The sequence below is a fragment of the Carlito syrichta genome, unplaced genomic scaffold (assembly GCF_000164805.1).
Source record: "Carlito syrichta isolate Samal-C Ts95f unplaced genomic scaffold, Tarsius_syrichta-2.0.1 Scaffold308256, whole genome shotgun sequence".
NCBI classification, from domain to species: domain Eukaryota; kingdom Metazoa; phylum Chordata; class Mammalia; order Primates; family Tarsiidae; genus Carlito; species Carlito syrichta.
The window spans coordinates 554,642-581,234 of record NW_007252352.1 but is presented as its reverse complement, the minus strand read 5'-3'; the positions used below and the strand labels follow the sequence as shown (position 1 = coordinate 581,234).

General features: G+C 40.0%; 1 protein-coding gene across 1 annotated transcript in view; it reads right to left on the bottom strand.

Moving 5' to 3' along the window:
- CNTNAP5 (contactin associated protein like 5) overlaps positions 1-26,593 on the bottom strand; it is a 697,937-nt gene that overhangs the window by 453,990 nt on the left and 217,354 nt on the right. Inside the window, exons 7-8 of the mRNA XM_021716185.1 lie at positions 21,710-21,913; positions 9,220-9,404 (exon numbers count right to left, since the gene is read on the bottom strand). Of these exons, the coding sequence (XP_021571860.1) occupies positions 9,220-9,404; positions 21,710-21,913 (389 nt within the window). The remainder of the gene's footprint in view (positions 1-9,219; positions 9,405-21,709; positions 21,914-26,593) is intronic.

Below are 26,593 nucleotides of genomic sequence, written 5' to 3'. Positions count from 1 at the left end.
AGGGGAGCAGAACATATTTTATTCAGTAGTTCCTTCGCTTGATTTGTAACTCTTTAAATATTCAAATTCATGGTACGTGGTTCTCTATTTGCACTCTTGCCTCGGGCCCTACAAATATCCTAGTGTGGCCGGGCTAACTTTATATTATTTTATTGATGATTACAGTCATTTAGGCCAAATTTAGCCAGTCTCCAAATGTCTTATTAGCCACTTACACTAAAAGCGGCAAGCTAATTAAGACCTACTATCATCCCCCTAATAGCAGCTAATAAAAAGCAAGAAGATATGCTCTCGTTTGCTGTTTTAGTTTATGTTAACAAAAACAGTGATTTTTTTGTATAATACTGGTATTGAAATGTTCCTTCCATCATATTCAAAATAATTAATCGACTTTTAATACATATTTAAGAGGAGTCTTTTTATCCCATTTCACTGACATACAAATTGAAGAAATAGAAGATTAGCAAATCCATAAATCACAACATTAAATTTAAAACTGGAAGGAGAACGGCACCGAATGATATGATTTCAAGCCTTGTCCACAGGCAGAGCCAAGATTCTGTGCTTGTATCTCCAGGAATTAATTCTTTTTTCCTCCAGATAAAAAGTTCAGTCCCAGATGATTTCTGGTCAAATGACATACACTGGGCTCAAATCCTGTTTCTGCTACTTGGTGGCTTCTGGGGAATAGGGATTATTATTTCTTTGAGTCTTGGTTTTATATTTGCGATATAGGAGGTGGTAGCTTCCATCACAGGGCTGTTTAAGGGGTTAAACAAAAATGCCAGACACAATAAAAACTCTTTATTTTATTTATCTATTTTTTTCTTCTTACTTCCCAGTTTCATTTTCTTTCTCTTTATTTTTTTTTCAGCTTATTTTCCTGGACATAGGCCCTCTACTTCAGCTTTGCAACTTAGTTTCCAAAGAAAAAGGATAATAATTAGACCATCATATGATCTGGAAAGATGTTTTCCTAACAATCTATAGTCGTTTTAAGCATCAAATAAACAGTTTTCTTTTACCTGACCAGTCTTTTAATTATGTCTGAGTTATAAGAGAGGTGTCCACTTGGCAATACCAACCAAAAGTAAGGGTAGCAGTCAAGGGTGGTCTTTGAGATGGGGAATACATTGGGAACGTTAAAAAAATTGTGATCATTTTTTTTTTTCTAATTTTTAGAGATGGGGTCTCACTGTATTGCCCAGGGTGCACTTGAACTCATGGACTCAAGGCATCCCCTTGCTCAGCTTCCTCATTAGCTGGGATTATAGGCTTGAGCTACTGCACTCAGCTCTGGGAACTTCTCAGGGGTAGAAAAGCAGGGTGCAGATTGATCCTATTTATACTTCGCAGAAGGAAAATGCATTCATTTACTCCACAAATGTTTACTGAGTGCGTTTTATGTGCCAGGCATAATTCTGTAGAAATAAATGAAAGTAAAGAAGAAAACCTCAGCCTTCATGATGAGCTGGAATGGGCATCATGAGCTAGACCATTTAAAAAGTAAGTTAATTTAATTATATATTATAACGTGATACGTGCTTTGGAAAAAAACATGAATGAAAATAAAGCAGAACGTGCAATTTTAGAAGCAAATGCGTGCGCTGTTTTTAAAATCGTGTATTCTTTCTATGGCCTCAGGTTCTTCTTCAAAGCCTTCTTTGCAGGTTGTTTAGCATTCAAAAAGTTTAAAGAGAGTACACAGAGAAAAACAGGGCCCCCTTCCTCCCTCATCCCACTCTCTGAGATTCTGTCTTGCCTGTGGTTTCAGTGTCCTTCTAGAAGCTTCTATGTCTATACATGCTTTCAAGTTGACACGTTCTTTTCTGTTTTTTAAACACAGAAACTGTTTACACTACACTGCACATTGATTTTTCTTTTTCATTTAGCAATTTATATTGGAGGTGGTTTTGCGACAGAACACATAGGCCTGCCTCATTCTTTTTTAATGAGCACCTCATACTTTTGTATGGGCTTGCAAGCACCTACACACAAAATGAATCCAAGACCAAGGCCTGACTGATAGACTGGTGAAAATAAAGAAGTCATTTAGAGTCACACCTTTTTTGACTTGCACAGACAGCAAAGGAAAAACTAGTCACAGGCTTCAACTGTCCATGGGCCTGTCTCGTGCACCAAAAGGATAACACCTCCACAAAATGGGCCAGATGACCCTATCATGACATGCAGAATTCCTGTTGTTGAGGACACTTTCTAGAGGGCAGCTAAACCATTTTATATGATGCAACTCTCCTGAGAGGAGAGGGTAGAAAACCCCACACTTTGTCAGAATCTGGGCAGTGATAAGAAACGCGGTGGCCTCCTGGGAGGCCCAGAAAGTAAGTGGGAGAGGCCGGGAGCCACGCCTCCCAGTCCTTCCCAACTCACATTCCAGGGTGTCCTGCCAAGACTCAGCCATGGTGCCCGCCTTTGGCTGTGTGGCTTTGTGATCCGTGCAAGGTCACAGGAGCCCTGTGGCAGAGCTGTTCCCATCCAGGGTTAACACAGTTTTTAACCAACGCCATTTGATGCATTTTCAGGTAATTTTCAATCTTTTATTATTCCGAGCATATATTCCGTTGCACACACGTACTAATAATTGTAGGATAAATTATAGAAACAGAATTATTGGATTGAAGAGCATGTGTTGCCAATTTTGCCCTTTCTATATTGTATTAACTACAAGCAACCAACAATGCAAAAAATATTTCCAGTTTCTTCATATCCATGCCAACATGGTCTATTATAAAGTGCTGGTCTTTGCAATCTAAGTTAAAAAAACTGTAGTGTGAAGCCAGGCTCAGTGGCTCAGCCTGTCATCCCGCGCCTTTGGGAGGCTGAGGTGAGTGGATGGCCTGAGCCTGCGGGTTCGAGACCCACCTGGGCAACGAGACCTCATCTCTACAATAAATAAAAAAAATCAGCCAGGCGTGGTAGCGCGTGCCTGTAATTCCGGCTACTCGGAAGGCTGAGGCGGAAGGATCACTGGAGCCCAGCAGGTCGAGGCTGTGGTGGCCGGGAGCGGCCACTGCCCTCCAGTCTGGACGACAGAGTGAGACTCCAACTCAAAAACAAACAAACAAAAAAAACTGTAGTGTAAATTAGCATTTTTTAATTAATGAGGTTGAGCATCTTTTCAGATATATAAAAGTGATTTTCGTTTCTTGTATGTTTGTGTTCTTTACCTATTTTTTCACTGAGCTACCTGTTTTTTAAAGAATTATTTGTCAAAACTTTTATTAATTAATGAAATTATAATATTTTATGAGATTTTTTGTAGTTATTGGGTAGAGGATGACATCATTATATATGTACTTTTTGCTGCAATTTATATGGCTTTTAAAAAATGTATACAGACAAAATTGTTAATATACTTTATTTCTAAAATATTGGAATTTATGCCAGACTATGATGAACCTCCAACTCTCCTAGATTGTGAAACTATTATCTCATTTTCTTTTATAAATCTTAAATTTGAAGATACGAAAATAGATGAGTACTAGTGTATTTCTAAATGTTTAGAGATTCTAGTTCAATCTCGTTTTTTTGTTTTTAATTTTTTATTTTAAAGATGTGGGGTACAATTCAGGGTTAGGTATACAAATGTTCATTATGCCGGTTCCCTTGTTGAGGAGGTGTGCCCCCTCCTCCTGCAGCAGATTCCCACTGCTGTCAATCCTTTTCTTATAGTACTATGAAAACTGTTCAAGATTCGCTTATGAGTGAGAACATGTGATACTCAGTTCGTTGTTGCTGTGATAGGTCACTCATTGTTATATGCTCTAAGTTGATCCAAGATGCTGTGAAGCTCATAATTTTGTCTTTCTTCATGGCAGCATAATATTCCATTATGTATATGTACCACATTTTTTGTATCCAGTCCTTTTCCGATGAGCAGCACAGGTGGATCCATGTTCTTGTTATTTGAATAATGCTGTAATAAACATACATGTGCAGGTATCTTTTTTCATAGAGTGATTTGAGTTCCTCCAGGTATAGTCCCAGAAGAGGGATTGCAGGGTCGTATGGAAGGTCAATTTTTAGATCGTTTAGGAATCACCACACTACTTTCCATCGAGGTTGTATTAGTTGACACTCCCACCAACAGTATAGAAGGGTTCCCTTTTCGTCGCATCCTCTCCAGCATCTGTTGCTTTTTGAGTTACTGAGAGTGGCCATCCTGACTAAAGTTAGGTGGTATCTCAGTGTGGTTTTAATTTGCATTTCTTTGATGACTCGTGAGGTGGAGCATGTTTTCATGTATCTGTGGGCTGTTTGTATGTCTTCTTTTGAGAAGTGTCTATTCATATCTTTTGCCCACTTTGTAGGTTTGTTTTTTTCTTTTTGGCATGTTTGATTTCCTTGTAGATCCTAGATGCTAGGCCTTTGTCAGACATAGAGTTGGCAAATATTCTTTCCCAGTCTGTGGGCTGTCTTCCTGCTCTCTTGATGGTTTCTTTGGCTTTGCAGAAGCCTGTCAGTTTGATGAGGTTCCACTTGTCTACCTTATCTCTTATGGCCCGGGCATTTGTGCTTTTGATCTGGAATTGGTTGCCAGTTCCAATTTTCATAAGGGTGTCTCCTGCATTTTCTAAGATTCTTATAGTTTGGGGTTTTACATTTAGGTCTTTGATTCATTTAGAGGTGCTTTTGTGTATGGTGATAGGTAGGAGTCTAGTTTTAATCTTCTGCATGTGATCAGCCAGTTTTAAACTAAGAAATGATATTAAAATACATTTTGTAGGCTGGACATGGTAGTTCAAGCCTATAATCCCAGCACCTTGGGAGGCCAAGGCGAGAGGATTGCTTGAGCCCAGGGGTTCGAGACCAGCCTGGACAACTTGGTGAGACTTCGTCTCTATAACAATTTTTAAAAAAAATAGCCGGGCTCGGTGGCTCAGCCTGTAATCCCGTGCCTTGGGAGGCTGAGGAGAGTGAATTGCCTGAGCCCATGAGTTCGAGACCCGCCTGGGCAATTTGGTGAGACCTCATCTCTACAATAAATCAAAAAATTAGCTGGGTGTGGTAGCGCGCGCTGTAGTTGAGTGTGGTAGTGCGCGCCAGAAGGCTGAGGTGGAAGGATCGCGGGAGCCCAGCAGGTCGAGGCTGCGGTGGCCGGGAGCAGCCACTGCACTCCAGTCTGAGCGACAGAGTGAGACTCCAGCTCAAAAAAAAAAATTAGCTGGGTGTGGTGGCCTGATCCCAGCAGGTTGATGCTGTGGTGGCCATGAGCATGCCACTGCACTCCACCTGGGTGACAGAGTGAGACTCCAACTCAAAAAAAAAAATACATTTTGTGTTTCTTAAATTGTCTTTTGGTATCTATGACGTGACCATGTATAAATCATATATATACATATATTACATAAACATATATACATATATTTTATTACATAAACTTATATACATATACATATATACATATATTACACACATATAAACACATACACATATATTTTAAGACACACAGTCACTCTCTGTCATCCAAACTGTAGTGCAGTGGCACCAGCATAGTTCACTGCAACCGTAAACTCCTATGCTCAAGGGCTCCTTCTACCTTAGCCTCCTGAATAGCTATGGCTATAGGTGAAGGCCACCACTCTCAGATCCTAAAACACATATTTTTAAAACACATATTTTCAAAGTTTGGGGTCTTATAGAATGGCTAAGTAAAGCAGGGTTAATCACCACTCTTGTAGGAAAAGACTTCTTGGATTACAAGAATGTCAAGGAAGAACTAAGATCCTAAAAATATCTCTTTTCTAAAGACCTTCTATTCCAGGTAGGAAGTAAAGTGAGCTGCTATAGTCTTTCTCACAGCATTTGGAGAAGTCACTTGGGTTAAATAATATGAACTGAGAAGACGTCCTGAAGACATTCCAGTGAAAAGAAGAGGGTCTGTCTTCTTTCTGCCTTTTATTCCTTTGACAGCAGATTCTGTGAGCCCTTGTCTATATGTGACGTCTGGACTTGAAAGATAGCAGGCAACTACATCCATCCTAGTGCAGCAATTTCATATGAGTTGCCTGGTAGAAAGTCATCATCTTATTTTATTGATATTCTTAAGGTAGTCTAAGATAATGAATGAAAGCTACAACTTCTTCTTGCCAAATATTGCTATATCATGGTAAGATTTGAAAAAGAACCTAGGTTTACATAATATTATTTGCCCTAATATAAAACTAGAGAGGGCACAGCGGTTCATGACAGAGCAGTACTCCTGCCAACCCACAATGGGTCACTGGAACTCAAGTACAGAAACTCAGCCATCCTTCCGGTGGGTGGGTGGTATCCAGGTCTCCTGTGTGCACATGTGGGCCATGACAGAAAGCAAACCAATAACCTAGGTCTGGTCAATACATGACACTGTGATAAAATAGACGTTAGCTTTAGAGGTCTTCTGTAGCTCCATGCCTTCCAACAGGGATGCTGATTTTTCTTCTGGGTTACTTATGTTAGCAGTCTTCATTTCCCAGACTTATATAACTAGTTAGTGGTAACATGTGGGTAGCACACCAGCCTCCTGCCCTGGGACTGTTTCTTCTCCACACAGTCTTTGGGGTGAATCTTCAAAGGCTGGAGACATCTCACAACACATAACTCTTGTCTTCCGGTATAGCCAATATCTAGCGCCACTGTTACAGTCAATATGTCTTCTTTTATGATCATGGGAGAAAGCTGACTACACTTTCTGGAAAAAGCTTGAATTCCTGCAGCAGAGGCTGATTGACAGGAACATTTCAAGGGTTCTCTTTCTTTGGGAGCACTTTTTACAGGGCACCAAGACATCCATGCACATCCTGAAGAAATCAGTTCCAACTTCTTTGGATTTCTTGTCCCTAAATGCTAATATTTAGTACAACGTCATTCAACTGTGATCTCATATAAATTCCATAAACAAGAGACTGTAGAAAGGCAGACATAGGCTTGCAAACAGATGTTAAATTTGGCAGCAGGGTGAATTTTAGAACCATTCCCTAGGACATAGGAGGGGAAATATTTTGGGGAAATGGTGAGACTTCCAGTGATTTTACTTATTTATTTTTTATAACTGTCAAGTTCATCAAAGATATCACTTTGCTTTGAGGTAATCCCAATATTGTCTCTGTTCTTTATTTTGTCAATCAATTAAACAAGTTGACAAAAGAGAGTGATTGATATTCACAGATTTCCAACTTTCAGCAACTCAAAAAATCTACCTGTTGTTTTATATTCTGAGTCAAAGAATGACAGTTTTTTTTTTTTTTTTGAGGTTGATGAATGGCATATTTTAGCCACAGTATACTACACTAAGGTTAAGATCAAAACACCTTTTTATTCTCATTATAGAGATTGAAAAAATAAATCAGCTCATGATTTTTCAATTATTCATCTCCACCTCCACTGCTCTACTATCTGTCCCACTAGTAATTCAAATTGTCTCCTAACAGTCTGTCCAGGGAGGAGCACAGACACACACAAAGACATGTAAGTGTGTGCACGTGTGTATATAGACACCAGATTATTTTACTGATATAAACTATGTGTGGCATAAAATGTATGAATAATAATATATGAATATATAATAACATACAATAATCTTCATTAGAAATTCCATTAGCAGTTAATTCTTATGGAATCTTTTTGTTGATTTTCTTTTGCTGAACTCCTTTATCTGTACTTATGCACAGTCTCGGCCACAAGGGTTTTTTAATTTGTATCTTTTACAAAATTTAAAAAATGCCAAAATCAGTTTTCACTCACAAGCCAGAAGAAAATAGGCTTCAAGTCAGAAATGTAGCTTGCTGACCCCTAGTCTAGCCAACCCACAAAACAATAAATAAAACCTGATATGCAGTGTTGCCACTCTCTGGGGTGTAAATACTTCCACCCTGGTGGATTTCACGCTATTCGAGGGCTGTCACTAAATGTGGAACTGGGACAAGATATGCAGCAGCAGTCCAAGAGAGCGTACTCCTCCTTCACAGATAAAATAATCATAAAAACCTCAAGAGCACGTATAGCTGAATGATATCGATAGATAGGTGTATAGTCGAAATATAGTGCAATGAGTCAAAATCAGTACACTTATTAGTTTTTTAAAAATACTTTATATAATTACAAGTTTATATAACTTAATTTCTGATGATGTCTGTGTTTCTCAGCCAGCTCACAACATTTCTGGCACTCTAATATTTGGCCCTCAGGCATCAGTACAAGCTGACTGCAACACGACGCTGCTGGCCTGTTGCTTTAAACTCCATGGCCACTGAACTGCTTGGCATTTCCTGCACTGTGCCCTGGCATCCCTGTCTGATCTTCTTCCGCACCAGGCTAATCTTATCATGTCCCAAGTAGCATCTTCTGGTGGAAGTCTTCTGCCATTCTTCGTGCTTGAATTAAGCACCCTCTTCCCTATATAAATATACCTAATTGTAATATACAGAGTATAGAAATGTGTACTTATGCAAATACACCATATCCATATTTTGAGCCCTCGGTGCCACTGGAGCTCTCGCCTCCTTGTCCTGCAGAGGCTGAGCTCAGTCGCTAGACTGTTAGCTTCTGCCCCTCAGGGTCTACCTCGCCATCTCTGTCTATTTACGGTCCAGCACAAGGCCTGGTGTGCCGGAGGGGCACAATATCCACTTCTTGAACTGAACGACCAGCAATGATGGTTAACTCTCGGCTGCCAGGTTGCATAGCTTTGTGCAACCTTCTTTTTACTGTAGAGTCGGTGCCTTTCACTGTGTCTCTTCTATAAGAGAACAGGGAGAAACAGCTCCCTGTGCTTATTAGTCAAAAGTCTGCACTGGCGTGAAGGTTAAAGACTAGTTCTTATAGTGCACGTTTAGATTCCATACACTTTGTTTATAATGTCTGTAGCTTCCGTTATCTCAGATACTTAAAGTCATTTAACCCAGAAACTAGACAGTGACACAGGGAGACTAAATGCAAGAGAAAACGTGAAAGGGAGACCTGCTGATTTTAAAATACACAGTTATCTGCTACCTCATGGGCTCCCTGCGCCATCTCCAAGGCATTCTCCTCCCCTCTCACTGCTCAGATTTTCAGGATGGATCCCTTTCCCTGTAGACCGCCTGGCATGATGGCGGGAAGATAAATCTCCAGGTGAGCTTTCTCAGTGCCCCACCGCTTCTCTCGATGGCTCTGCCTACCAATTTTCTTACCGTTTTTGAGCAAGGGGCCTGGGATGTACAGGGAGAGTCAACTCACCTCATAGTCGATGTCCAAGGCATCTGTCTCGCCCTTGGTCCGAAAGTGCTGTGTGTGCTTGTCCACAGTGAAGTTCACCTGCTTGCCCACCCGTTCAATGAGGACTGAGTGCCAGTGCTGGTCATCCAGGAGGCTGCCCAGGGTGGCCGAGGGTGGGCTGCTGCTGAGACGCGCTTTGCTGTCATCTGCAAAAAGAGGAGGAAGATGGGTGGTATCTGTGTCTAAGGGGAGCTCCTAAAAGTAGAGAATGATTGCCTCACTAGAGGCTCAGCCCAGAGATTCCAGGACCAAATTATAGTTCCATTGCTACACGCGCCTCCTTCCAGACATAAAAGGCATGTTTTCAAGATTTGAACAATTAGATCATAAAAGGAACTATGTCCTCATGGCTCCATGCATAAGACTGAAAGTGGGGTTTTCGTTTTCAGAAGTAATATAGATTATGTGAACTTGAATGGCTCTCAAGTGGGGAAAGCCAACATGAGCTGTCCTTGGGAGAAACAGTCGAGTTGGGACACATAAAGGGAAGACAGTGACACATTAAGTTAGGCACGTCCATGGACAAAGGCAAAGGCACGGAAATAATCATGCTAGCTGCCATAGGCCAGTACTTACTGTACATATGACACTTGAATAGGAATATTATAACCTCCTCCCTTAATCCTCTAAGGGAAAATTATTAACTACATTTTTTTTTTAAGTTAGAGTCTCACTCTGTCGCCCAGACTGGAAGGCAGTGGCACGCTCCCGGCCACCGCAGCCTCGACCTGCTGGGCTCCAGCGATCCTTCCGCCGCAGCCTTCTAAGTAGACAGAACTACAGATGCACGCTACCATGCCCGGCTAATTTTTGGGTTTATTGTAGAGACTAGGTCTTGCCAAGTTGCCCGAGTGGGTCTCAAACCCACGGCCTCAGGCAATCCACTCGCCTCGGCCTCCCAAAGTGCTGTGATGACAGGCTGAGCCACCGAGCCCGGTCTATTAACTACATTTTACAAAAAAAGGAAACTGAGACTCCAGGAGGCTAAGCATATGTGCCTCATTTGCAGCCTGGTTTTGAATCCAGGTCTTCTTCGAATCCAGGGAAACTCTGATCCCTGCTACTCATCATGGCACGCGTCAGGGTGTTGAGCATTCAGCCCAAGTTGAGTTTGAAAGACTCCCTTGAGAGGACGTGAGGATGTGAGAGATTCTGTTGGAAGGGTATGTTTTTCCCCCTGGCTACCCCTCTGCCCTGCCCCCTTCCAATTTAATGAAAGTCCCTGGCTAGACCCTTCTACCAGAAATTTTTTTTAAAAAAAGATCACAGATTTTTCTCCCCTTGCAGCATTTTCCTTAACTTTACGTAGCAAAACGAGCAATGAAATAAACTAGTGGTGACTTACATATGAATTTTCAATTTTTGTAACATTTTATGGATGAACTTCCTCAGTAGCTGACGGGGATACGTTTCACGCCTCTCTCCAAGGATGCGGTTTCCTAGCACGGCCTTAGCAGCCTGTTGGACGGTATCCTTCAGAGCCCGAGTTGCTGCTTCCCCCACAGACTGCTAATTCCCTCCCCCAAGTCACTACTTCCTTCAAGGATTAACTCTCCATTGCTTCCTGTAGGGATGGGGGACAGGGCATCAAACTTATTACAATTTGAAAAGGAGAGCTGAAGAGTTAATTGCCGACTTCATTTCATGGCTTTATTCATCACTTGTTGTACAACCTTGGAGTTCTCGCCATTGGTTGGATTGTACTAAGGAATTAATAGATATGCAGCCTTCCTTGCCTCCCCCTTTCACGCTCCCTTTCTCTCTCCCTCCTTCCCTCTCTTCCTTCCGTCTTCCCATAGCAAGGTATTGTCATTTACCTGTGCCGGTCACAGTGACAGGTGACACATAAAGGAGATTAAAGGTATACTGCGTTTAAATGTGCACTGTCTTCTCTGAAGGTCTTCGCGTGGAAACACTCAACAAATAAACACGTGGTACGCAGTAGTTAGTGCAGGGAGTCATCGGAATGCAGTTCCCTAGCTGTGGAGGCTTCCTTACAGAGGGGGGGAAGCTGAGATTTGATGGGAACCAGAAACATGGTTACACAGCGAGAAGCAAGTGTCCAGGCTCCAAGGTGCAGGCGAGCGTGGCTGAGGAGTTTCCAGAGACAGAGGGCCAGGAGATGTTGTGTGCTAGTTTGTATATTATCTTTAAGAAATGGGAGCTATTGGTGGATGAGTAGATCAGAAGATACTCATTTAGATTACATTTAGAAGAGGCTGTTTTGGCAGCTGTATGGAATTTGGTTAGAAGTCAAGACTGGCAATAAGGTCTACTGGTTCACTGCCAGTTGAGTCATCCAGAGGGGCACAAAAGAGCTCTGGCATACTGGGCACAGAAAGATGGGATCTAAGCAGTGAGAAAGCATTAACACGAGGTGGCCTTTAGCTGAAATGGACAGAACAGAGAACACCATTGCCACCACCCCGCACACACAACTTTGATGTGTACAATAAAACTTGATCGAGAGTTAATCTTGGCTAATAATAATAGGAAGCTAACATTGAGTGTGCTTCACAAACTGTCAGTTTCAGATAATAAGGCAGATAGAGTTAACATTGGGGTTTACAATTTGAAATTGACAATCAGCTCACATTTTTTTCTTTTCTTTTTCTTTTTTTTTTTTTAAGTAGGATTTATTAAGAAGACAGCAAAACTCCCACAGTGGGAGAGGACCTGAAAGAGGTTGCCCACATTTTTTTTCTTAAAATAATACTCATTTAACTATTATTCATTAATAATAGGTTCAAAAGATTAAAGATTTCAAAAATGAAAAGTCATGGTGTGACAAAATCAAATAAAATACTGGACAAAGAATCACCTGCTGGGCTCCGGCGATCCTTTCGCCTCAGCCTTCCAAGTAGCCGGAATTACAGGCATGCGCTACCACGCCCAGCTGATTTTTTGATTTATTGTAGAGATGAGGTCTCGTTGCCCAAGTGGGTCTCGAACCCGCGGGCTCAGGCAATCCACTCACCTCAGCCTCCCAAAGGCGCGGGATGACAGGCTGAGCCAAAGAGCCCGGCTTATGTGCTGTTTTTGTGAGGCTTGGCGATCTACTGATTTCTTTAATAGAGCCAATAAATATTTATTATGATAAAAACACAGTATATATTATGATTAAAACACAATATTTTAATAATTATTTAGGATTCTTGCCTCAAGTGGTGAATTTAATTATGAATCGGTCAACGTGATTTTCTCTCTTCTTTGACTTTTTAGTAATAAATCCTCCTTTCCTCCTGCCTTCCCTCTGCTCCCCTTCCATACCCTCACAGGTAATTAATCACTTTATTAATGTCTTGCTTGTGCCTAAAGAAAAATTTAAGTCACATGCAAGCCAGTAAAGGTAGTTTTTTCCCTCCTCATTTAGGTTTTACCCTCTTGTGAAATACAGTGCACGTTTATCTGTCACTTTCTGGTTTCATTTAATCTACCCTAGAAATATTTCTTTATGAAAATACAAAAAGCTGTCCTATCTTTTTACAGTTGGATAGTATTCTATATCTATCTATTAAATCTATCATTGACTTAGTCAGTTTCCTACTGATAGAAATTTAGATTTTTCTGTCTACTTCCGATATTTAAAACTCCTGAACACTTTATATGTGTATGTTATGTTGTTTGGGCTTCAGCAGGTCCACAGCATATAGTCTTACATGATGAATTGGTGGTTAAAGGTTTTCATATTTGTAGTTTTGACAAACACTAACGCATTGTCCTCTGTAAAGGCTGTACCCATCTAAACTCTTGCTAACAATTCCTGGAACTTTTACCACAAACTTGCTAACAAAATATGATCTAGTTTTACAATTTTCCCTAATAGGTTTAAAAAAAGTATTTCTGAATAATTTTAATATGCATTTACTTAAATATGAATGAGGTTGAGAATATTTTCATTATTTTTTTTTCCTGTGAACTGTCTCCTCTTATCTTTTGTCTGTTCTTTTTATTTCTCACCAATTCATAATTAGCCTGATGTTTATAGCATGGATGTTAGCAATATTGTTTTTGCCATTCTTTTTTTTTGATGCTGTTTTTCTGATTTTGTTTGATTTTTAAATTTATCATTCAGATATTTTTACATTAAAAAAATCTATGATTTTTTTTCTTTCATGACTTCTGGCTTTGTATTATAGTTTAAAAGGTTCTCTACACGCTGAGATCATTGAAGAGTTCTCTCAAGGTTTTTCTACTTCCTTTCATTTGGAGTTTATTCTGGGGTATGATACGAGGCACAATTCTACCTTTATTTTATGTTTTGAGATGTTACCAAATTATCTCAAATTCGCTATTTTAAAATCCTGGAGTAATTTCATTTCAGGAAATAGGGTGTAAAACTCTCAAATGTAAGGAGAAATACTAGTAAATCAGATGAGGTGGTTTGTTACAATGATTAGATCAAGGTTCTTTCAGTATATGAATGGGATCTTTAAATCCTAAAGCTTCCAGTAGCGATTAAGCTGGTTGTTGCCCACTGCGCATTCCTTGCATCTACTGCTGCCATCACCACCATCTCAATGGGCCAGGCTGGTAACCCTGTCTTTACCCTGCTTGAAGTTTAAAATCAGCCCTTCCTTCGTGGGATACTAACCTTGGCTCAGAAAGTTGGCTACTCATTCCATCCAACAATTCTACTCTTCATAATTTTAAGACTTTATGGGAATAAAAATGTACATCTTAACTAAATAGTGACTACTCCTCACCGCCTCTAATGAAACCATAAAGTTAATTAACACGCTTATTATTTTATGCAAAATAGCTCATGAAATTTTTATGAATGCTTAAAGCAATTTGTTGACCTTTCCTCAAAAGTGAATTAACATTGCTCCTTGTTTACATTATTCATTTACTTAGCCAATATTTTTATTGACCAAAGATAATGCAAAATTGAATCCCACCAATCTTTTGGAAAAACACATGTAAATAAGTATTTGGGAACTTTAATGTTCATAACCTTTTACCTAGTAAACCACTCTCTGGAAATCCATTCCAAGAATGCAAACTGAAGCGTGTATGTGTGTGTGTGTGTGTATGTGTGTGTGTGTGTATTTTAATGGCAAATGATTTAAAAATTAGAGGTAATGTCCAATAATTTGGAAAAAGGTAAGAAAAAATTTAGGTGGAATCACCAGATGGAATGTTATATAACCACCAAAATGGTATTTATAAAATATTTACATCATTTCAAAATGTACTACTTAAGTAGTGACTGCCCTTTTTGATAAAATTAAAAAGTAACATTTGATAAATAGAATATTCAATAATATATTTTACTGAATTAAAATATGTAAAAGCAGAATATAAAAGTATAATATAGACTAAACACAACTCTGGAAAAGGCACAAATAAGCACTATGCAGGTACAACTCAAGAATACATGTATTGCAATCTTAATTTTTTTCCTGCATCTTAACATCAGCATACCTATTTTTAATAATGAGAAAAACAAATAAACTTCACTAAAAACATAATTCTCACCCTGTACAGCATGTTCATTGAAAACCATATATCAGTGATATGTAAATTACTGAATCACTCCTGAATTACAAGTTACTTTTTAATTAACCAAAAAGGGGTAGACATGACTAAAACTCACCTCCAATTAGTTATTCTATATTAACTCTGAGTATCTTATATAAAAACAAATTGAACCGGACTCGGTGGCTCAACCTGTAATCCCGCGCCTTTGGGAGACTGAGGTGAGTGGATTGCTTGAGCCCGTGGGTTCGAGACCCGCCTGGGTAGCAAGACCTCATCTCTACAATATATCCAAAAATCAGCCGGGCGTGGTAGCGCATGCCTGTAATTCCGGCTACTCGGAAGGCTGAGGCGGAAGGATCACTGGAGCCCAGCAGGTCTAGGCTGAGGTGGCCAGGAGCGGCCACTGCACTCCAGTCTGGGCGACAGAGTGAGACTCCAACTCAAAAAAAAAAAAAAAAAAAGGAAAGAAAAAAAAAAACAAATTGAGTGAAACTTTGTTTGGGAAAACAAAATTTCTGCTATTCAGCAAGTAGGATGTTTAAAATTATGTTTATGGAGAAAAAAGGATGGTAACTTAGGAAATATTCCATCTTAGCTAGAAATCTTCATTATTAGAAGTTACAAAAAAACCCCACCTTATTCTCAAGAAATTATCCATTTTTCAAACCTTGGAATAGCTAGCTCAAGTTTTATCTCAGTGGCATTTGAGGTTCAATTACTATTTAAACGAGGTTCCAATTTGTTAAGGCAAGATGAAAATGCTCATGGGCAATTGTGAGGGACAAAAACAATACGATGATGCAGAAGCTAGCTTTTAGACCAGAACCGATCAGGAAAATAATTATTTCTAATTAAATAAAATATTATTTCATGTGGATTAAGTTATAGTTGAGATGGAAGCAATGTAAGTACCAACAAGGCCCTAGGGAGCATGACAATTTTTATAGAAAGCTTGAAATATTTGCAAAATATCTCTAGCTTCATCTTTTTATTCTCTTCCTCCACCGCCATCATGCTGTGGATAAGCACACCCATTCTAAAGGGCATGCATATCACAGTGTTTTCACCCAAATGCTTTGTTTGATTAAATCCTCTTGTTTGTTCTTAATAGCTCAAAAATGGATGTCACTTTAACTTTCACAGTATGTGAAGTTCAGATAGCCTGACAAAAAGGGAACAGGAATTCTCTTAAGAGAGTGTTTCACGGGGGAAAAAAAAGTCATTCTTGGAAAGGGGCTTGATTTATTACTGACGAAATAGTTGGGCGCTCATGTGGATTTCCTGATGCCTGCCTCAATCGACATTCCCATCCACCTTTAATTTGTCAGATTATCATTATTGATATTCACTTGTATCTCTTAAACTTCTCACACAGGCAAACACTTTACATATGTTGTTCCTATTATTCCCGAGTACAACCTTGCAAAAAGATCAGTCCCCAAGAAGTCATGTGAAATGACACAAGACTCAAAAAATTAGGGTTATAATCCAGCTCAGTCTGACTCCAAAGCCAAAACTATCTCCATTGTTCTTACTGGTGAAAGATGATACTCTCATTCTCCCTCTTTCGTTATGTTCTTACTGTCTACATCACACCATGCACACATGTAAGCTATGTAGCTAGGAGGAATGGAGGATCCTAGAAAAGAAATTAATAAGTTCGGGCAACCCTTCAGGTCTCCTCCCACTGTGGGACCTTCTCTGTCCTCTCAATAAATCCTGCTTTCTCACTTAAAAAAAGAAAGAAATTAATAAGTTGGACAGCAAAGAGCCATGGAAAAGGAAAATGGGACAAACACTGAGGGGGGAGGTTTTGATACAGAATAAGAAGGCCGGTTTCATCTCCCTAGGATGGCCAGTATCATAAAGGTACCCCCTTCCACCTTTTGCTTGGCAATTTGATCGTCTCCTAAGTACCCAAGTGAGATCCCTACAGAAAATAAAAAACTTGACAGGAAGCAATGTGATCCCAGTGGACTTGACTCTCAAACCAGAGCAAATCTCTCTATATATATATATCTAAAGCAATGAAACACATCTTTAGTTGTTAGGAAGTTTCTAAATTTTATTGACTGAGAACACGCCAGATTTAGGAGTTGTTGCTCAACTCTGGTTCTTAACTTGTATCCATCTTCTGTGACTTTGCTATCTTAGATAATGCTATCTTGATATATTTATGTTAAATGGTTTTAATGATGAATATTTATTTTATTTTATTTTAAGTACCAATATCATAAAATCATAAAAGTAGAAGGTAAGTAAAAATAACTATTTTACTATTACTAGTTCACTATTTTATCAAATCTTCTTGAAAATAGAGACTGATAAATCCAAATTTTAAACCTCTAGTTCTAAGTTCAGTACCGAATTTAATGTACTTGTTCTATCTATTCTTATTGCATCAATGGCAGAATTCATTAAAAATGTGTTGCATTTTATCCTATTGACACTTTATCTAAAATGCCAGTTTTCCTCTCCTCTTTAAAATAAAATCTCCAGAAAACTCAAGGCTAATCTTGTACTCTTCTGTTCCACCCTGGTCCTGTCAGTCATTCTCACAACACAACACACGAATATTGACTGCCTGATATTTAACATACAAGTGTTTTATGAAAAATTATAACACTGTAGTGAATAATATCAGGACCTTGGGGTAAGATTGGAGAAGGTTCTAATCCCAGATCAACAGCTATGTAGCATTGTGACTTTGAGCAACTGATAGGGTATCACTGACTATCGGTTTCTTCATCCATAAAAGGATTTGAATACAGTTTGCAGGACTGCTATGTGATTTAAATAACATATATATATTAAAAATGTTTAATTTCTAAGTGTCGGCTCTCAAAAAATGGCAACTTAAAAAATCTTTCATAGTATTTAGTACAACTACAGAAATATGATAAGCAATCTAAAAATATGTGAGTTGGCTTATTAAAATGCCTGAATTTAAACAAAAGCTAAAGTAAATGTTCATTTGACTCTGTGGAGAATATGAAGAATTGTCTCCAATGTCTCAATGAATTGCTCATGCAATAGCATGCTTTGATGTGTGTCAACCCTGTACTCGGTCCCCAAATGCTCTGTGCATGTTTGTTCTATTCCTGGAGTCTACAGCTGTACATATTGGAGATTGCACAAACATTCTGCCTCGGTTCAAAGGCACTGGACTTTTGTAAGGATGAGTAAACTGCATGTACTATTGATGTCGTGTTTAGCTCTTATAGCAGTTCCCTAGTCACGTAATAGCTCCGCTTTTTGATTCTCTACCTGCATGAATGGGTTTGGGCTGCTGTAATTCTACATAGGGCAGATCGCCATGGGCAATTTGAATGAGATGTGTAAAAAGTGGGAAAGGGAACATATCCAAACCCCTTATGAACTAAAACAATACATATCTTTAGTAGTTCTGGACAAAATTAATGTTCTGCCCTTAAAAAGTAGGCCAAGAGGAAACACCATAGACCTGACTCTGCCCAAGTCAGGCAAGAGTAAGTGAGCAATGTAAATCAGAGTGATCAAAGAGTGTCACTTGAAAAGAACAGCAGAACTCGATGTGTGCCTCCATACGCCATCCTCAGCAGCTGGCCGTGGTGCTGAACTTCTCTATTCTTAGCCTGAATCTCTGAATTGTAAAGTCACTGATTAGGAAATGAACACGCAAAGCAGATGGATAATTGGCACTAAACAAACACTCCTAGAGTGTCCATGTCAGCTGGAGAAGGAAAATCTAAAACTCTCCCCATCATTGGACCAACACTATTCTTTAATCCGTTAACTTTACTTGTCTCTCTCTCTCATTCTCTCTCTCTCTTTCTCCCTCTTTCTCTCTCTCTCCTGACTTTAAAAAAATAAACATGATTGTGAATGACATGAATTCTTCTCACTTTGGTGACTATATGGCAAAAAGGAGAGAATATGGGTTTTAAATAATATTTTAAATGTTTACATAAATAAAAAATTAAAATATACTAAAATGTTAATAAGAGAGAGAGAGAGGACTGGGTTGTAGGATTTTGATTTTTCCTTTTATTTCATATTTTGCTTTTCTTTTTTTTCCCAGTTTTCTAAAAGTGATATATTTTGTAATCTAAAAATAATTATACAAACACTGGATAGATAAAAGGAGATGCTAGTAGTGGCTATACTAATCACTATCTGTGTAAATTGGATACGTTATTTATCATCTTTGAACCTAATTTTTTATGTCTGTAAATGAGGCCTAATATTTACTTACATCACAGGGCATCTTTGAAGACTGGACAGGATACTAACGCATCATGGGTAGTCTGTAAATCTACCCTTTTGTGGGAGAGAATAGGGGCTCGTGGAGAAGTCAAGAGTGCAGGTTTGGGGATGAGCAAGCCTGATGGGAATAATATCTGTCTCAGGCTCTGAGATTCAAGGTGAAAACTTCTTTTCCAGTATATTCAATTTGCCCCAAGTAATTTAGGCTCATGCTCTCCTAGATACTGGAGATACAGCAATGAACAAGGTACTGTCCTTGCGCTTGTGGACACTGCATCACAGATCTTCCATTATGGGCAAATCAAAGCTCTTATCACTCCCCTTTACTTGGTGCTTCCAGAGATCTGCTGACTGTAACTGAAGCAGGAAGTGCTAAAGTATTTGTGGCTATGTTCCTCTACAGGAGGAACCTGGAAATCTGTGCTATTTAACAAGTGTCCTGGGTGACTGCTTAAATACAGAAAAAACTCAACTATGGTAAACTGATAGAAAAGTGAGAGCTGCATAAGCAGATTTTTAAAATAAAGACATTTCCAAACTGTGCAGGATACTGAAAAGCTATTCTTACCATTTAATCATTCACTAAGTGAGGTTTCACTTTATCTCCAGCACAGTTGGCAATATGGAGCAGATAGGAACTGGGAAGAAAGACTTACTCTTCCATCTATTTATCCGAGCAAGGCATTGGTCCGATTCAACTTAATACATCCATCTCTTTTCAGAAATGCCAGCATAGTGCAGAGTGGGGCATTCATACATTGTTTGAGTAAATGAGTGATATTGAGCTTCTATTTTTAATATTTGGCCATTTTTACACATTACCATACAAAATTCAATTATGATGTTTTGGGTTGTTATGCTCTGCAAGATAGCTGTTATTGGGCAACCCCCTCGGGTACCCTCCTACTGTGGGAGCTTTTCTGTCCTCAATAAATTCTGCTTTCTCAAAAAAAATAGTTATTATTAGCCCTGGATTATAAGTAAGAAAACTGAGGCTCAGAGGACATTCTCTGTGATAAATAGCATAATAAATAAATAAATTATAACATGATTTGATTGCACATGTATGCAATCAAAAAAAGATATGTTGCATGACCACAGCTATTCTATTTCTGTTATGCTACACTATGAGTCAGTCTGGCTTGCAGCATTGGATTTTGCATGCTTTGGATCAGAAAAGGCATATCCAAATTATGAATCTAAATGGTAGTAACTGGGAAATCCCATAATGTTCCCAGCAGAAGATGCCTGCTTTGCTACTAACAAGTAACACTGGCTTCATGCACAATTCACAACGCTGTGTGAGCCACTTGTAATTGGAGAGCGCAAATCCATTCATCCTTTCTCTTTCTTGAAATCTGAAGGCCAGATAAGAACCTGATGCACATCCGTATCTGGACACCCAACTTTCAGAGAATTCACTGACATATTGCTGCTTTGGGCACGTTGATACAAACAATTAGCTTAACAATAAACCGTCTTACAATTCTCTTCTGCGTGACATGCTGCTTCTAAAGACGTCTCTGGTGTCTGTTTAATCTAATACACTAGGTGCCAATTTTATGAGTTTAACTCTGAAATCTGGATGTTCTTCCTGTTGCCCTTGTCCATATTCACCATGGGGGCTAAGAGATCCTCAGAAATGCCTCAAAATAAAGATTGGCTTTGGAGGTGAGTCTGCACTCATCATCATTTTATGTCTTTCCTGCTGACTGCTAAAATATATTTGGCTGTGTTTTGTCCCCAGTCTTCCATGCAACTTGAAGTCACAAATGACATTCTTCCATGTCTTTCACTCTTTGCTGTTTTATAGGAGATACTAAAAGATAATTCTTTTATCTTCCCCTGAATATCAATAATTAATTAATTAAAAATATCAGGTGAGTCAGGCAGGGAGTCCTTCCTATAAAACACCACCGCATGCTTTTTCCTTAGCTGGTTCCCCTCCCTCCCACCACAGTCTCTCTCTTCCTCTTCCTCCTCCTCCTCTTTTTCTTCTTCTTCTTTTCTACATAAGAGGTTTTTAAATTTGCATCCTTGAGAACTGTGTCCCTGCCTTCTGCACTTGGCTCGCCCTTTTTTTTAAGGGTCTTTGATCACATACAGGAAGCTGAGTCCCTCTCCCTCTTTCCCCAGAATAGGAAGTTGGTGACAATGATTGCATACCTGCCTGTGGCAAGACAGACCCTGATGGACGCCAACCCACAACAGAAGGCATGCATCCTAACTATGCAGGAGAGAGGCAGGAGGGCATTCTGCACTCATTTCCCTGGCATTTGGTAAGGCCGAGGCTCGTTTCACACAGCCAGGGCAATTAAGAAAAAATTTCCCTTAAAAAGACATGAGAATGTCCATATAATTTTACCTCTCACAAATATGACCTCCCCATCCACCCAGAAAATAACTCAGAACAATTGTGAGCCAGCCTCCTTACATTATATGTGCGTATAAGCTTGTTCAAGTTTCTTTGCTGTTTGAGTTACTAGGAGAAACACAGAAATGAAGAAGTCATGAGATAAATAACTACATATCAATGAGCTTGCCACACTTCCTACCTCTCAATAGGCTCATGTGGTCAAAGAGTGCTGTCTATATCTTAAACATTTCAAAATATGGGACTTCTCTTACTCCACCATATCACTTAGGTTGGAACTGTGACCTACTGGGTAAAGGAGTTCCCCATTAGCCAACACAGGAAAGGAAGGGTGAAGACTGAACCTACCCAAGTTGAGGTGCAGGGCAAGCCTCCCCTTCTGGAGCTCCAAGGTGATGTGGTCTCCACGCTGACCTTCTCCGTGGAACAAGACTCCATCTCCTTGCATGCTCTTGAACTTCAGGGAGATCACATCTTTCAGAGTACTCATGAGCTTCTGATTGAACCTGTACAGAAGCGAGCTTCGGCCGTCAAAGTCAGCGACATCCGATTCTAGGCACAAAGAGACGGAGAGAGAAAAGGATCAGCGTAGAGCCTCATGACTGCTGCTTCTGTTTCCCATCTGAGTTGTTGTCCAGTTCACAGAAACATTCTTGAGATCAAGAAGGTGTGCTCTCAACAGGAAACACACAGACTAGGACCAAAGCTAATGAGACTCTGAGAAAATGTTCATTCACAAGCAATGACCACTCACCAAGTCAAAGTGAACTGATCATCAGCTTAGAAGTAAAAACTCTCATTAATGACAGGGTAAGGATACCACAGATCTCTGTGTCAGACTTTACTGTGTCAGATGTCTGGCTTACAACATTCTCTCATGATTTAGCCTCCTAATCAATTTGCTTCTGACAGTTGGAACCACTTGATCTCCTCATCTCAGAATCAAGGTCTGAGAGGAAAATAAATACAATCTTTATGCTAACTCTATTTGCAAAGTACTATCTTTCTAGAAATCTGTGTTGAGAAGGATTCTGAGGCTTTCCAATGTTCCGTGGAAAACAAAAATTTTGTAAAGCAGTAGTCCCCAACCTTTTTGGCATTAGGGACCAGTTTGGTGGAAGACAATTTTTCATGGGGGGTGAGGAGACTGGTTTCAGAATGATTCAAGTACATGACATTTATTGTGCACTTTATTTCTATTATGACTACATTGTAATATATAGTGAAATAATTATAGAACTCACCATTAAAAAAAGAGGTGCGGACAGAAGTGGTAAATAAGATAATAGGCGGGACATGTACAGATTAAAATGTGCTTAAAGCCTGCCACCAGGTATAGCTGTACAATCGAAATACATCAACTCCCTGGTCACTCCCTGAGAGGGTTTTGATATGATTATGGTCTCTGTGCAGTCAAACCTCACTGCTCATGTCAACCTGTATTTGCAGCGATCATCAGGCATTGGATTCTCATAAGGAGCACACAACCTAGATCCTTCATATGTACCATTCACAACAGAGTTTGCGCTCCTAAGAGAAACTAACGTCACTGCTGATTTGCCAGGAGGTGGAGCTCGAGCAGCAATGCAAGCGATGGGGAGTGGCAGTAAATACAGAAGAATCTTCGCTGGCTCGCCTGCCCCTCACCTCCTGCTGTGCGGTCTGGTTCCTAACAGGTCACAGACAGGCACCTGCCTGGGACCTGGGGGTTTGGATTCCTCTTGTAAAGGAAGGTTTGTTATTTGGACAGAGTGGGCACATACATTGCATCCTTGTCATCAATGCTTTATTCGTGCTGGTGATACCTACCATGTGTTTTATTCAAACATCCATTATTATTAAAGCAAAAAAGAAAAGGTAGCGTAATCCTGATTGGGATAAATTTATGTAGCAGATGTTAATAAACACATTTGACAAATGTATGCCAAGGAGCGAATAAGGACTGCATTTGGAATTTGCTGTTGTTGATTATTGTCACATTTTTCCATTCTTTATTGCAAAAAGTTTTATGATACTCCCTTATAATAGGAAAAATGCAAGACTAGTTATAAATGAAAACATTCGTTATATACCATCTTCTGTGGGTGGGTGGTGGTGAATGGGTAAATGGAGGGAGTGGGCCTATTCTATTCATCATCCAGTACCCAAGAAACTCAATTTTTCGTTATTCACCAAGCAATGAAATCCTCAGCTTGAGCATACACAATGATAAATTAAGTTTTGTGTGCGATTTTTTAACTAGGGATCTAGAAACATCCTTTGTAAATCTGAAATTCTGAAATAAAAAGGGAAATGAAATCATACTTTTCTGTATTTAGTTTTGAAACACAATTTCACAACTTACATGGAATAAAGTGGTTCTAACCAAAAAGTTCAGATTTACTTAGACTGTAAAAAGAAACTGTCCATAAACAGAGATTTCCACACATGCCCACCTTTCTCAGAACCTTCTCACTCCACTCTAGCAGTGCACCTATGCCCGTGGTCTGAACTAGAATTCTACCCAAAGCCACAAGAGGCTACAGACAGCTGCCATCAATCCTAAAATAATGAAGATCATGGTATAGATAAGATAAGGATTTTAAGCTGCGATGGCCATAGCTTGTTAGCTGGGTCACCTTGGGTGATTTTATCTCTCTAAGACTTGATTTCCTTATCTATAAAACGAGGATCATATGCTAAACACTCTTTGGAATACTTCCATATGTCCCTGGATCAGATTCCGAAGCAGGAACAGGCCCCAGGTAGGCACTTTAGTGCCCAGGTGTGAGTAGAATGTTCACACAGTGTCCCCCAGGACATCTAAAGGCAAGTGGAAGGATAATGCCTGCACATGGGAGGCTGACCCAGTTCAAAGAGAACAGATTCAGAGAGGGTTTCTTAGAGGAAGCAGGGGGTACAGTGGTCTTCAATAACACATAGGAGATACCCCAGGGAAGGGAGAGACCCAGCGTCTCCAGGAGGGAGACAAGAGGCATGAGATGCTTTGTGTGTCACAGGACTGCAGGATGCCAGCATGGTGAAGTAGGGAATGGACAGAAAGCTCTCTGCTTCCCAGTGTGGTTATTTTCTGCAGTCTGAGACACACAGCACACGATGTGTTAAGCAGTAAGTCAATTCACGTTGATTCATGGAAACATTTGTTCCACCCCCTCAGGCAGATACAGCCTGCGAACTTTGAGTGCCCTGGCACCGGGCACATCCCTGTCTTTTTTGCTCGCCACATGCCACGTCAGAATCACTGTCCACAAGTTGTATATATCATGTCCACTCACACCACCCCGGAGCTCTGACCCCCTGAGTAACACCAGCACGTGGCACAGAGTTGGACACAGGGCAGGCAGTGCCCTGTGTGGGGGGAAGGGAAGCAGCATGGAGGATACGTGCCTTTTGTTTCCTGGGAGTTACATTAAACTAAGAGAGAAGTTCTACTGTGGACCAAATGTCTGACTGCAGGGAAGTTTATGGCAAAGCTATTGGCTTCACGTTCCTTTCTTGCGAAGTTGTGCATAACAATGTAATACGTATACTTACAACTGATGCTAAGATTGCAATAAGAAAGTTTGTGTTAAAATGTATATATATGTATACGTATTTATTTTTCTTCAACAAACAGTGGCTATGAAGTATACATACATATATTCATCATGGTGCCGCTATTCCAGCCACCCTTCTTCATTTTATAATGGCACACTGTGAAGTCTTTAGCCACCAGGAATCTTCATAAAGCCCTGAGGTCTTCAGTCAAGTCCTGAGTTCCAAACCTTTCCTCTCTCCAGTCCACTATATTCTCTCTCCTCCCTTCCCATCCATCACAGCGGTTAGGATCAGCATCCCATTCCTCAAATATCTGGCTCTTCTAGTGACTTAACTTATGATACAAGGGTTGATGACATTTTAGCTTCCAACACTCTACCTCTAAGAAAGCACATCTCTATGTTGTCAGAAGACTGAAGGAAAATTGATTCCATCAATTGAAAACCCCAAAAAAGTATGTGCATATATTTACATATATACATACGATAATACTAAATATACATATACATATATATGTGATATGTGTGTACATATAGACATAGATATACATACATATATATATACACACACATATCCATATATATATGCGAGGGACAGAGAAAGAGAGAGTCTAGCAGATCTGGGTTTCTGGGTTTGAATTCTGGTTTTGCCGCTTACTAAGTGGGAGGCTTGAGGTGACTTTCCTGATATCTCTGAGCTTCAGTTCTTCTGTCTGTACAATAGGCTTAGATTTATAGAATTCTACTCTCAAAGTCATTGTGAAAATGACATAAGCTCACACCTGAAAATACATAGGCACTGAATCCCATTTCGTCCCCTCATTTCATCATGAATCCAACGGAATTACTCAGTGGCGAAGATTTCAGCCACGGGATGAAGATGGGATCAAGAATATGATATGAAGACATTGTTTGCGTCTGGGAGTCCGTAGCCTTCACGTTACATCGAGCAGGGGTGCGCTTGAGCCCTCGTCCTCATAGTCTGCCTCCCACATTCTTAAAATAGCCTCAAAACTGCCCTCCCGGATTCAACTTTTGGCACCTCCCCCGACATAGTCTCTCATCTTCATAAAATATAAGAAACGTCATCCCTCACCCTTGCTGAAGTTCTTTAGGGAACTTCCTGTACGCTAAGAATTAAATTTAATCTTGAAGACTGCCCCCATCATCCAGCTCTGTCCACCTCTCTCACCTCATTCTCTTTTTCTCTTCCCAGCCCTCACTCTGCTTCAGGCATGCTGTGACTTCCGTGTGTGTGTGTGTGTGTGTGTACATGTGCATGTGTGACTGCGGCTAGGACAATGTGTACAAAACCCACGCCATGAGCCCTGTAAGTATTACTTGTACACGAGCACATTTCATCATAATTGGCCCCTTGAGGAAGTTGTTACTGTGATTCCCATATTACAAATGAGGAACCAAGGCATACAGAGACAAAGGATGTAGGGAGTAAACGCCAGAGCCGGGATTCAAGCCTACCCCATCTGCCCACCCTGTACTCAGTGAGCTGAGCTCTTTCGCAAACGCTGCACCCTCTGACCACGATTCTGAGATGCTCAGCTCAGTCCATCAGGTTCATCCGATAATTATACATACGATAATATGTCCCCAAAAGCGTCCCTTTGCCAGTCCCCCTCTAAGTGTCCTGTCATTTCCTTCGCAATTCACCTCACAATTGGAACTAGATACTGTTGGC